At 44.0% G+C, this 14,477-nt stretch overlaps 1 protein-coding gene across 4 annotated transcripts in view; it reads left to right on the forward strand.

The window, feature by feature from the left end:
- The window catches only part of ALCAM (activated leukocyte cell adhesion molecule), a 289,118-nt gene that overhangs the window by 191,281 nt on the left and 83,360 nt on the right, over positions 1-14,477 (forward strand). For all 4 annotated transcript variants that reach the window (XM_030204168.1, XM_030204165.1, XM_030204166.1 and 1 more), the window contains exon 11: positions 10,284-10,417. In XM_030204168.1, coding sequence (XP_030060028.1) covers positions 10,284-10,417 — 134 coding nt within the window. The remainder of the gene's footprint in view (positions 1-10,283; positions 10,418-14,477) is intronic.

Genomic DNA, 14,477 nt, shown 5'->3' on the forward strand with positions numbered 1-14,477 from the left:
AACACCTGCTACAGGTATGTATCATTCGCTGTCTCAGTTACCCCATAACTGCATGGTGGTGGACTCCGCCCTCAAGAGAACCAAGAGTTCTAGGGACTATGCTTCGGCTCTCCCAGGCAGAGAAGCTAGAACCTTAGACTGTTTTGGGAGGAAGATGTATCAGGCCACTATGCTCACTGCTCATATTCAGTTTTACCAGCTCTTCACGACTGTCCACTTGCGGAACTCTGTGAGACACCTGTCTAGTTTGGTCGATGCCCTCCCACTGGAGCAGGCCAAACCTTTTCACCAGGTGGTAAGACAGCAGAAGGCGTGTCGTAAATTCCTGGCCAGGGGCACTTATGACACCTTTGATGTGGAATCCAGACTCTCTGCTCAGGGTATAGCGATGCACAGACTCTGATGGCTACGTGTGTATGACCTAGACCATTCGGTCCAGCAGAGGATGACGGATGTTCTTTGCCAGGGGATAACCATTTTGAAGAGAAGGTAGAAGACCTGGTTGACCAGATCAAGAAGCACAATTATGCTATGGCTTCTCTCTCCCACCAGGCACCTCCTGCTACCACCTCCTCATTTAGGAGGTCTTTTGGTGGGTTGCGGACTGCTCCTTATTCCTATGCTAGGCGTAGGTACACTCCCGCGTCTCACCAGCCTGCTCAGGCTCATCCCCAGCGCGCTCTTTCTCGTCAACACCGTGTGCCCAAGGCCCCTGCTGCTCCCCAGCAAAAGCAATGGACAGGCTTTTGACTGGCTCCAGCAAAGCATAGCCTCAATAAAAGTGTCCATGCCGAACGACTTGCCAGTTGGGGGGAGGTTAATGTTTTGTCACCAAAGGTGGCCTTCTTGTAACCTCCGACCGGTGGGTTCTTCAAATAGTCTGATTGGGATACACCCTCAATCTGGAATCCAAACCTCCAAATTGCCCACCGGGAGCTCATTCATACAGCTTACAGTACAGGCAGGTACTTGCAGAGGAACTCTCCGCCCTTCTAAAGGCCCATGCGGTTGAGCCCGTTCCACCAGGGGAAAAAGAGATGGGATTCTATTCCAGGTACTTCCTTGTGCAAAAGAAAACAGGAGGGATGCATCCCATCCTAGACTTAAGGGCCCTGAACAAATTCCTTCTATGAGAAAAGTTCAGGATGGTTTCCCTGGGCACCCTTCTTCCCATGATTCAGGAAAATGATTGGCTATGCTCTCTGGACTTAAAGGATGCTTACACACAAATTCCGATACTCCAAGCTCACAGGAAGTATCTTCGGTTTCGGCTGGGGACGCAGCACTTTTAGCACCACGTACTGCCCTTTGACCTGGTGTCTGCACCAAGAGTGTTTACAAAATGCCTAGAGCTAAAAGAAAATCCTTTACAAAAAGGAAAAAGGAACCAACCCGAAAATAACAAGAAACAGCATAAGGAATGTCAATACAAATGCAAAGTGCTGATAAGGAAGGCAAAGAGGGACTTTGAAAAAAAAGATTACGTTAGAGGCAAAAACACATAGAAAGAATTTTTTAGGTATATTAAAAGCAAGAAGCCGGCAAAAGAATTGGTTGGACAGCTAGATGACCGAGGGGTAAAAGGGGGGATCAGGGAAGGCAAAGCCATACTGTAGAGATTAAATGAATTCTTTGCTTCGGCCTTCACCGAGGAAGATTTGGGAGTGATACCGGTTCCAGAAATGGTATTCGAAGCTGACGAGTCGGAGAAACTAAATGAAATCTCTATAAACCTAGAGGATTGTAATGGGGCAATTTTACAAATTTAAATGTAGTAAATCTCATCAACCGGATAGTATTCATCCCAGAGTACTTAGAATTGAAAAATGAACTAGCAGAACTATTGTTAGTAATATGTACATTATCTTTGAGTAGAGAGGTGTGGTAGCTGTGTTAGTCCACTTTTAAAGGTAATCAATAGAAATAAAACAAAATAAAACATGGAAAAGAAAATAAGATGATACACAGGATTTAACAAAGATTTGGGCTTTCTAGCCCATTATAAACGTTAAAGTTGTATTGCTCTGTCTGTCACTCTCCTCTCACCTATCCACCTCCATCCTGTTAGACTATCACTGAAATGCTTTGACGGTCCCATGCATATCTTCTGGTCTCTCACTATCCACTCCCACCCTGTTAGACTGTCACTGAAATGCTTTGATGTTTCACTTATATATACTGTCATCTACCAACACTTGCTTATTTCCGATCTGATGAAGAAGGGCAACCTTTGAAAGCTAATCAAGAAATGTATTAAGTTATGTCCAATAAAAAAGGTATCATCTTATTTTCTTTTCCATGTTTTATTTTGTTTTATTTCTATTGATTACCTTTAAATTATCTTTACAATCGAGCGTGGTACTGGAAGATTGGAGGATAGCCCATGTAACGCTGATATTTAAAGAGGTTCCAGAGGGGATCCGGAAATTATAGACCGGTGAGCCTGACATCGGTGCTGGGCAAAATGGTAGAGACTATTATAAAGAACAAAATTACACAGCATATTCAGAAGCATGGCTTGATGAGACAAAACCAGCATGGATTTAGTGAAGGGAAATCTTGCCTCACCAATCTATTTCATTTCTTTGAAGGTGTGAACAAACATGTGGATAAAGGTGAGCCGGTTGATATTGTGTGTCTGGATTTTCAAAAGGTGTTTGACAAAGTACCTCATGAAAGACTTCAGAGGAAATTGGAGAGTCGTGGGATTGGAGGTAGTGTCCTATTGTGGATTAAAAACTGGTTAAAGGAGAGAAAAGAGAGAGTAGGGTTAAATGGTTAGTATTCTCAATGGAGAAGGGTAGATAGTGGGGTTCCTCAGGGGTCTGTGCTGGGACTGCTACTTTTTAACATATTTATAAATGACCTAGAGATGGGAGTAACTAGTGAGGTAATTAAATTTGCTGACAGCACAAAGTTATTCAAAGTTGTTAAATCGCGAGAGGATTGTGAAAAATTACAAGAGGACCTTACGAGACTGGGCGTCTAAATGGCAGATGACGTTTAATGTGAGCAAGTGCAAAGTGATGCATGCGGGAAAAAGGAACCCGAACTATAGCTATGTAATGCAAGGTTCCACGTTAGGAGTCACGGACCAAGAAAGGGATCTCGGTGTCATTGTTGATGATACGTTGAAATGCTCTGCTCAGTGTGCTGGGGCTGCTAAGAAAGCAACTAGAATGTTAGGTATTATTAGGAAAGGAATGGAAAACAAAAGTGAGGACGTTATAATGCCTTTGTATCGGTCTATGGTGCGACCGCACCTCAAATATTGTGTTCAATTCTGGTCGCCACATCTCAAAAAAGATATAGTGGAATTAGAAAAGGTGCAGAGAAGGGCGATGAAAATGGGGAGCTCATGTAGATGGGCTTCACATTCAGGGAGTTTGTTCATTCTAGGAAACAGGTCTTCAGATCAACCTCCTGGAGCTTCGAGCGATCTGGAATGCTCTAAAGGCTTTCAGAGATTGGCTGTCCAACCAAATCATCTTGATTCAAACAGACAATCATGTTGCAATGTACTACACCAATAAGCATGGGGGCACCGGATCTCACCCTCTGTGTCAGGAGACCATCCAGATGTGGCTTTAGGCATCCCAGCCAGTCAGGTTTTCAGAATATCCACAATTAATATTCATAAGATATCCTGAAAGTCTGACTGGCTGGGGTGCATCCTGGACCAAGTTTGGGAACCACTGATCTAGATCTAGATACACTATTGGGCTCATTTTCGAAAAAGAAGGATGTCCATCTTTCAACATAAATCAGAAGATGGACGTCCTTCTTCCAGGGACATCCAAATCAGTATAATCGAAACCCAATTTAAGATGTCCCCAACTGCACTCTGTCGCAAGACAGCCAAAGTTCAAGGGGGCGTGTCAGAGGCGTAGCGAAGGCGAGACTTGGGCATGCCTAACACTTGGATGTCTTTGACCCATAATCAAAAACAACAAAGAAGTCCCTGACGAACACTTTAGACGTTTTTACCCAGACCTGTTTTTATTACGACTAAGGCACAAAAAGGTGCCCGAAATTACCGGATGACCACCAGAGAGAATTGGGCATGACCTCCCCTTACTCCCCCAGTGGTCACTAACCTCCTTCCACCTTCAAAAAAACATCTTTAAAAATATGTCGTGCCAGCCTCAGATGTCATACTCAGGTCCATGACAGCGCATGTAGGTCCCTGGAGCAGTTTTAGTGGGTACTTCAGTGCACTTCAGACAGGTGGACCCAGGCCCATACCCCCCTACCTGTTACATTTGTGGAGGAAACAGCGAGCTCTCCAAAACCCACTATACCCATATATAGGTGCCCCCTTCACCTGTAAGGGCTTTTGTAGTAGTGTACAGTTGTGGGTAGTGGGTGTTTGGGGGGGTGGGGGGCTCAGCACACGAGGTAAGTGAGCTATGTACCTGGGAGCAATTTATGAAGTCCACTGCAGTGCTCCCTAGGGTGTCCGGTTGGTATCCTGGCATGTCAGGGGGACCAGTGCACTACAAATACTGACTCTTCCCACGACCAAATGGCTTGCATTTGGTCGTTTCTTACATGGACGTCTCTGGTTTCGAAAATCGCCAAAAATCAGAAACAACCATGTCTAGGGACATTGAAATTTAAGGATTTGGACATCCCTGACGGTATTTTTGAAATGAAAGATGGACGTCCATCTTGTTTCGAAAATACAGGTTTCCCCGCCGTTTTGCAAGGACGTCAAATTTGCAACTTGGACGTCCCTTTTGAAAATGCCCCTCTATATCAACCTGCTCACCTTTTATCTACATGTTTATTCATGCATTCAAAGAAATGAAGCAAATGTGAGGCGAGACTTCCTTGGGCTGAATCCATATTGACTCTGTCCTATTACACCATGCTTGTCTGTGTGTTCAGTGATTTTATTGTTTACTAGGAAAAAAGGCCCGTTTCTGAAACTAATGAAACGGGCGCTAGCAAGGTGTTTCCTCAGAGTGTGTATGTCTGAAAGAGTGTGTGTGAGAGTGACTGTATGAGAGAGAGAGAGAGAGAGAGAGAGAGTGAATATGCGAGTGTGTGTGAGAGAGAGAAAGTGAGACTGAGTGTGTGTGTGTGTGTGTGTGCGAGAGACAGTGTGTGTGAGAATGAGAGTGTGTGCCGGCAGGTCCACCCCTTCCCTCCCTCCCTCCCAGTTCCAGGGTCGTCCATCCGTCCGAGTTCCAAGGTCGTCGTCACCCCCCCCCCCCCCCCCCCATGGTCGTCCCTACCTCCCAGTTCCAGGTTTGGTCCCTCCCTCCCTTCCAATTCCCCCACTGACTCCCTCCCTCCGAGTTTCATGATGCCCCCTCCCTCCCTCCCTCTGTGTTTCATGATGCCCCCTCCCTCCCTCCCTGTTTCAAGGTTCCCCCCTCCCTCGCAGTTCCAGGGTCCTCTCTCCCTCCCAGTTCCAGAGTCCTCCCTGACTTCTCTCCCTTACTCCTACATTGCTCTCCCATCCAGCATCTCTCCCCACCAACCCCATGTCCACCATCAGTCGCTTTCTGTTCCCATCCATGCCCCTCCCCCTGAGGTGTCCAGTCGCCCCTGCCCCCGATATCGCCGATCACTGTTCCCCCCCCCCCCCCGTCTTACCGCCGTTTCAAAGTGCTGCATGCAGCAAGCCAGCCCAGCAGTTCGCTTCCTTTTGTGTCTTCTTTCCTCCTTGTGCCCCGCCCTCGTGTGACAGGTATTTGAGAGGCGGTGTTCCTTCAATGCTGGGGGCCTGTGCCGTTGGTAGACCGGTGAGCGATCTGGGGGGGGGGGGGGGTAGCAACATTGTGGAAGGCTGGGTGTGAGTCTGTTTCCCTGGCTGGGGGCTGTTTTTTGTTAGTGGCAGCGGGAGTGCCGGGGTGGAGCGGCGAACTGGTGGGCGGAGTGGTGACCTGGCTGGATGAGCAAGCGAGCGAGCGACCTGGGGGGGGGGGGGGGTTGCAGCATTGTGGATGGCTGGGTGTGAGTCTGTTTCCCTGGCTGGGGGCTGTTTTTTTGAGTGGCAGCGGTGGTGTTTTTTTTGAGTGGCTGTTTGCTTGGGGTGGTGGTGCAGGGTGTTATTGGTGGCTACCTGGGGTGGGTGTAGGGGTGAGGTGTGTGGCGACCTTGGGGGGGGGGCATTGCGAAGTGCAGATACTGCGCCTCCTACCTTCCAAAACGCACCTCCAATGCGATTGGGTGAGTGCTCCGCCCCCAACGCCATAACGCGTGGGCGGGGCAGACACTCATGGAGCAAAAAAGTGGTCTCAGCCGCCTCACTTTAGAATGTTGGGAAAGTGAGGCTTCATTAGAATGTTGGAGGTGCGTTTTATATAGAGAGATAATAATTTCCACTATTTTGCCTGGCACCGACATCAAGCTTAGCAATCTGAAATTTTCCAGATCACCCCCAATCTCTTTCTAAAAATAGGTGCTACATTGGCCACCCTCCAATCTTCAGGAACTACAGACGATTATAGCAACAGGTTACAGATCACTGCTTCCCAGTGGACCCAACACCATTACTTCTTGTACTAAGTACTGTATTCTGCTAAGGACTAGATCTAAAATAGCTCCTCCTCTTTTCTGTTCCTGGATGAGTTACTCCAAGAAACAGTCATTTATGTCTAGGAATTTTACCTCTCTAACACTCCTTGATGTAACATTTAACCAGTCAATATTGGGGTAATTGAAATTACCCGTTATTATACAGGTGCAGATCAGATACAGGGCATTTCTCCATGGAGGGCATCATACAAAAAAAGTCTGATTCTCATGTCATCTGAACAATAGCAAAATAAATTTCTCCACTACTAAATATATTATGAAATTCAAATCTTGAAAAAAAAATCCCAATATACATGTAGGCTATCAGTAGCACTAATCCTATGATTCAAACAGCATTGAATAGGCAGCATTACAAATATTATATTGGGCCCTAGAAAACTGATAGATCTATTATTGATAAAACAGAACAAGTGGGACTGCTACAGACCTCTACACAGAATACCATTCCTCAATCATATGCAGAACACAGATAGACCCTCACCAAATATGGAACAAGGGATCAAGAATTAGAAATAGAAAAATAAAGGCAAAAATTTAACTGGAATCCCCAATAGGTCAAACTAGGCAAATACCTCAAAAACAGAAATTAATTTCTTTGAATACTGAATATAATACAAAGAAATTCATTTTGCACATTTCCCAAACTAACATAATCTAGTTAATAAATTAAAAATAAAACACTTTTTTTCTACCTTTGTTTGTTGTGTGGACATTTTTTCTCATCATGCCAATCCCAGTTTCTCTTTTCTGCTTTCTGCGTGTCTTCTGCTAACTCTCTCCCCAAAGAGCTGCTGTCCATATGTCAATTCTCTTCTCTCTTCCTATCTTGTTCCATTCCTTTATTACATCTGTTTTTCCCATTTAGCTCTTTCCTCCCTTTCTTTTCTGCCTCTGACAACTCAAATTTTACCCCTTTCCCTACCCTGCAGTCCTCCATTTCCTTTTTACTTTTCAACTACCTATCAGCTTTCCATCTCCTCCTCTAACCCCCCTAGCTCTCCCAGTTCATGTCTCACTCTGTCACTTGGCTCCTAATCCCTTCTATGTTCCCTTTACTTCCCATTGATGCATTTTTAACTTCTGTACTTACCATCCTTCTCTATCTCCTTGACAACCCAATTCCACCATTCTCAGTTTCTCCCCTCCCCCCTTCTACCCTTGTAGATTAGCATCTCCTTTCTCTCTCCCTCCCCTTGTAGCCATAATTCCCCATCAGGCCATCATTTCTCACTCTTTCTTCCCTCCCCTCCTTGGCATCGGCCCACTGGAGTTATTTCAGGATAGGCCAGACTCTCTCCGTTGCTGCATAGGAGCTATACTCAAAGGGATGTGCTGTGCTACACTGAGCAGAATGTAAGTCAGTAGGCAGATATGGAGATGAGGGGAAAGCAGGACTTGGACTGGATGAAGAGGGACAGCAAAATATGGGGATTAGGATAGGAGGGAGATAGTGAGGAACTATAGCCCCAAGGCCCCGATGATCAATTCCCCATGCTGTTCCAAAATATTGGGGATTTAATTCCCCAGTGTGGGGAATTTAATCCCCAAAGATCAACACTAATGACATGCAAATTTAGGTGCATTATTAGCGTTGATCATCGGGGAAAAGTGCAGGAGGGATTGTGCCTGGGCATGCAATCAGGCACAATCTTCCCACACTTGTTTGGTAGACCTCTAGCCCCCCCAAATCCGCCCCCCCCCCCCCGGACACAAGGGGAATGCGCTGGGTGGGGCATCTCTTCTAATCCAACTGTAGGATGCCGATGTGCTATGACGTACTTCTATTCTCCTTGGATGAGACAATTTTAACCTGTTTCAGTTTGCTTATTATATGGTTTTTAGCCCATTATTTTAGATAGACTGACTTTATTGATCTGTGATGCAGGCATTTGATGGCAAAACTACCCATGTTGGTCTAATAAAGAGATCTCACATACTTGAACAACCCTTGGTGCTTCTTTTATGTTTCTATTGCTGTTGTGTACTTTGACCCTCTCTTCTGCAGTTGCATGTTACTGCAATTGAAAGAAGGGGATGTAGAAAAGATATATTTAAAAAAAACGTATTTCCTTGATACAAATATTATGTTTTTGAAGGCTGCTAAGTTATAAGTCCTTGAGTTTCTATACTATTTTTTTACTTTTATGGCCCAGCAGTTCTCTCCAGATCTGGCCCTGGGAACCAGGCTGGGATATGAAGCCATTTGTACTACTGTTTCTTTTTCCCCCTCTATTTTATGTTGTTCCATCCTCCCTCTAAACATATTCTGTTGGGTCATTGCAGGGACTGTGCCAAGGGCCATGTATTCTGGTTTGCTTTCGAACCTTACACCTTAAGGAGTAGGAATGCAAGAGGAATGGGAGAAAATGTGAGGGGTGTGCTGCAGCAGGCTGAGAAAGAGCTGGCAGCAAGTGAAAGAATTTTACATAATGGTGGGAAGAGCTGATTGGGGAGGGGCACTAACTACTACTACTACTTATCACTTCTATAGCACTACAAGGCATACGCAGCGCTGTACGTCATACACGAAAAGACAGTCCCTGCTCAAAGAGCTCACAATCTGTGCATAAGAACATGCGTGTGCATATATCTGAGGAATGAGAGTGTGCTTGCTCCATCTGAAGGGAGTACATACATGTGCCTGTGTATGCATTTCTGTACCTCTGGTGCTGGCAATCTCATATAAATAGTTTCCCTTGACAATTTGGGCTAGAGTAGCCCATTGGTATAAATGTGCCTGTGTGCATAACAAGTGGAGAACTTTTTATGTCTGGGGAATTTACCCTGCTAACTATTAAATTACCTGGACAAATTCCTTTGAAAATTGTCCTCAATAGTGCCGCCACTTTGTCTATACCCTTTCAGAAACACCAAAGAAAGTCAAATATTTTCTTTTGTTTCTTCAATTTATGAAACTTTTTTTTAACTTTGTAAATTCATGCCTCAAACACATTGTCTGTAGGTCTCACTCCATGGTGGTTCACCCTTAGCATCTCTGGTTTTTATGAAAGCAATAGAGTAAAAATGATTTTTCCAGCTTCTTCAGTCTCGGTCCACTGCTGCAGAGACCCAAGCTGCCCAGTTCAAGGAGGGAGACTTTTTGGCATGGTTTGCTATTGAACTTATACCTCAATTCATTATGGTATTTATATTCCCTGATTCTACCTGTTGAAATAGCACTGCAGGTTCCATAGTGCCAGGATAAGGTTATCAGAAATCCAGGACTGGACTAAAGTCTTCCTTCTGAAACTGGGTAACTTAGCAGCTCTCCTATTCTAACCATTAAGCCACTGCATTTGAAGCATGTGCCTGCCTAATCCCTATGCTCATTCAAAAAATATTACTGCCGCCACACTCAGAGCAAGGATCTGCAATTTCCCTGCTACTCAGAGTGCTAAAATGTGTGGGGGGAGGTTTTTTTTTTTTTTGGGGGGGGGGGCAAGGAAACTGAATATGCTAAAGGTTTGAAAAGAAATAAATAGGAACCCTTTCTCCACTGGCATTCCTGCCAGGGAATACTGATGGAGGAATCTCACGCAGCTTGAAGCTGTCTACAAGGAAGGTTGGGTCAGGTTTGGTTTGGGGAGGGGGGAGGTACAAATATATGTTTGCCTAGGACCCAATATAAGGTTAAATTGGGACTGTTTGTGCAATGGCCTCTAGTCCCTAGTGTATCCATTGTATGATTGGCATGTCAGTTAAATTGTTGCTCAGCTTTAAATATTTTTTTAAAGGAAAACCTCAACTTAAAATGACAAAGAAAAGTAATTCAGATGGAAAGTCTAAAACAGTAACCTGTTCCGTGGAAGGTTATCCCATGCCAGTTGTGCAGTGGACAAGTATGGGTGGTGGAGGCATAGCAAATAAAGTAAGTATGTTTTTGCTTTTACATATGAAGCCACAGTTGTATTTAAGAATATTCTCTTAAATATATTTGGATTAAACTATTGATGTTAAAATAAATTTTAAAAAGTAAAATGTTAAAATCATTTTAGAATTATACACAAGTTTGTATGAACTAAATATTTGACTCTGTTGTGAAGTCACTTGGTTTTCAATATAGAAAACAACAGTGTACTACAAATATGGTAGGGGACATTTTGAGACTCTGTTCCTTGTTCAGCGTATCCCAAGAACACTGGAACTCGTGTATACTCAAAGCTTAATTCGTAGACAGGAAGGAAGGGAACCTGGAATGGAAAGGGTGGGGTGAATATGAACTGTTTTTCTTCAAGGAAGAAATAACAGAATAAGTTCTTTCACACACGTCACATTCTTATTTCTCCTTATCCTCGTCAATAAGCATGGGTGGCCGAAGGATGGCTAGGAAGTGGAACACAGATGGGTGTTTGGGATGGAGAATCTCAGGGGTGAGTAGGGATATGGAATATGGGGACTTTTCTGTCTACCCTTTTCCTTTCTGCTCTTAACAATCCTGGTCATCTATCCCAAGCCCACCCCAGTGAGTTCCCCGGTCTTAGAGCTCCCAGGTCTCAAATTCCTGTGACTATCACAAATTCTTTCTCACTAAAAAATTGCCCTCTCCAGCTACTGTTGGAATCATGCAAAACATTAAGGCCATGTGGCTGCTTCTATTTTCAAGATAAGCTACTCCAACCCTTCTGGTTCTGCTCTGTTTCTTTCAGGGGTTATGGAATTATAAAATACCTGGATCTACAGGTGACTGTGTTCCATTTCCACAGGAGAGTAGGAAATGATTTACTCCACAGACACTGCTGTTTTCATGGGGGAGGGAGAAGGTTGACATACATGGCTGACACTGATCCACTTACTAAGGGTCTAGAAAAACAGTGGCAAAATGGGCTTGTGTACCAGATGCTAAAAGGGGTTCAAATTAGCACAAATCCAAGACTTGTGAACAATTAATACTAATCTTCAAGGCCTAGGCTACAGCCTTGAAGATTGGCACTGCTGTTTACAAGTTTCAGACTTGTGCTGTTTCACCTCCTTTTTGTGTCTGTTCTTTGCTCTACAGAGGTTGCTTCAGGATCACCCTCTCCATTCCAGTTCCCTGCAGAACAGGAAGGAAAAGGGACCAACAAGAGGTAAGAAACTGGATTAAGAGGCAAATTGGCTATTGTGCGCGTCAGGCTCACCCCATTTTTTAGTTTATTCTGCATAGTGCCAACAGAGGAAGGGATTGGAGCCGAACAACTCTGTAGCTCTGCCCTCGACTCTGAAAAGAAGAAATGGAACTGCGTTCAGGGCTATTCCCTCCTTCCACCACCCCCACCCCCCAAAGAAATTAAGTCTCATAGATACTTTGTTTCAATGCTATCCAGTGTATACTTTAATGTTGAATGTATTGCAGTCTCCAGTGGTCTGACAGAGGAGTAGCGTGATCATCAAACTGTTCAAATGATTCCAAGGAGACAAATGTTGTCATATACACTTTATTCCATAAATAAGATGATGTTAAATGATGAGTTTTGTTGATCATGCTACTCCTCTGTCTGACCTGTTTCGTCCGTCATGGATCCTGTTCCTCTACCTTGGTGGTTGATCTGTACCTAGTCTCTAGTGGTCAACACATTTTATCTAGGGTCCTCCCCCCCCCCCCCCCCCCCCCCCCCCCCCCCATTTTCTAGCTTGCTTTGTTTTGCAAGGTAAGTCTTTGTGTTAATGACATTCACAGTACAGGATTAATCATTGGATGGACCGTAGGCAACAAAGCAAGTTGTGAACATTAGTATATTACCTTCCACATCTACTTATGTTATATGAATGTGGAGGTTAAAATTACCCCTAGACCCCACTAAAATTATTATTATTCTCCCTACCCTTCCAGACCCCAGCAAGAACACTCTCCAGTCTCTAAAGCTCCCATCACCTGTTGGCTGCTCACTTCTCTCTGCACCTTTGGATGCTGGAATTTGACATCTACCTAATTTGCCTATGGCTGTTGGGTGCTCCAGGCTCACTCCATTCCCTAGTTTTGTTTTCTTACTGTTTGAATGTAGTAGTTAGTTACAACGAGGGAAGAACACTTCTAAAATAATCAGTTCATGTTAAAATACTGGAAAAATCTAATTGGCTGCATGCCTATGTCCAACATGTAAAATATCATTTGTAAAGCATTGCTCTGTATACACAGACACTTATAATACAGTCCCTGCTTCAGGAAGTGTACAGTGTAATAAAACATATGAACAAGAAACATAGAAAAGATCTAGGACCAACTGTAAACTCTGAGACTAAAGAGAGTATATCTAGGAGAGCATCCTGGAGTCAAGAAAATGAAGCAGTGTGTGGCATGAAAAACTTTGTCTTAAACATGTCCTCAAATATATGTATCTTCATACTGGATTTGAATGTGATAAGAGGGGGCATGGTGTATATGTGGGTGAAGGCCAGTTGGGAGTCCTGCTCTCCACATGGGTATCACTTAAGCTAATTGGGTAAACCTGTAAGACATCAGGATTCTGCAACAAGAAACAAAAAAGAGAAGTAGTGCCATGAGTGGATAGATGAGTAATGGGGTGGGAGAGATTCCATGGCCAGTGACTAATGTCACTTCTTAGTAAATAAATGGCTATAAGAGACACGAAGCACCTTCCTAAAACAATTAGGCCTGGACTAAATGAAATTGGCATTACAGATGAGGTGCTGAATTGGTTCTCAGGGGTTTTTTTTTGTCTTTTTAAATAGAACTTTACAGCTCTTCTAGAGTAAGAATCTTTCAAATTGTTGGATTCCTTAGGGTTCCCCCTCCTTGCACCTGCCTAAGACGTTCTCCTAAATTTTGCTGGCTTCCAGGAAAGATTCCATTAAGAGGTGTTATTCTTTTAAATGGAGGTGGTTTGCTTTCTGGTGTGAGGGCAAGGCCCTAGATCTGCTTACTTATCCCACACAAAAACTGCTTGAGTACCTACTACTACTACATCTACTACTAATCATTTTTATAGTGCTACTAGATATACACAACACTGTACACTAAAACAAGAGACAATCCTGACAAACAGGACAAATAAGGGATTAGGGAATTACTTATGGTGGGAATGCTAAAAGACATGGGTACGGAACATGTGAATAGGAGTTAAAAGTAGCCTCAAAAAAAGTGGACTTGTAGCCTAAATTTGAATGCAACCAGAGACAGAGCTTGACAGACTGATTCAGGTAGTCTATTCCAGACATATGTTGCAGCAAGATAAAAGGAACAGAGTCTGGCATTGGTAGTGGAGGAGAAGGATGCCGATAAGAGTTCCCTGTGAGGAGTATAAGGAGAGATAAGAGTGGAGAGGTACTGAGGAGTTGCAAAGTGAATGCACTTGTAAGCAATAAGAGAAGTTTGAACTGCAAACGGATAGGGAGCCAATGAAGTGACTTGAGGAAAGGGCTAATATAAGTTGTGCAGCAGAATTTTGAATGGTTTGAAAGGGAGAGAGATGGCTTAGTGGGAGATCTGTGAGAAGCAAGTTGCAGTATAAGTATGAGGTGGTAAGAGTGTGGATAAGGGTTTTGGTAGTGTGCTCAGAAAGGAATGGACAAATTTTGGTGGTTATTATAGAAACAACAGGTTTTAGCAGTCTGTTGAATATGTACAGAAAAAGAAAGAGAGGAGTCATTATGACCCTAAGGTTATGAGCTGATGAGACAGGGAGGATGAGAGTGTTATCCACAGAGATAGAGAATGGCAAGAGGAGAGGTGGGTTTAGGGTGAAAGATAAGAATCTCAGTCTTGGCCATGTTTAGTTTCAGATGGCGGTGAAACATCCAGGCAGCAATGTCAGACAGACAGGCTGAGACTTGGGCCTGGATTCCTGCTGAAATTTCTGGTGCGGAAAGGTAGATCTGGGATTCATCAGCATAAATATGATACCAAAAACCGTGGGAGGAGATCAGAGCGCCAATTGAATAAGTATAGATGGAGAAGAGAAGAGGTCCCAAGACAGAGCCCTGAGGTACAG

This window comes from Microcaecilia unicolor, chromosome 5, assembly GCF_901765095.1.
Source record: "Microcaecilia unicolor chromosome 5, aMicUni1.1, whole genome shotgun sequence".
NCBI lineage: Eukaryota > Metazoa > Chordata > Amphibia > Gymnophiona > Siphonopidae > Microcaecilia > Microcaecilia unicolor.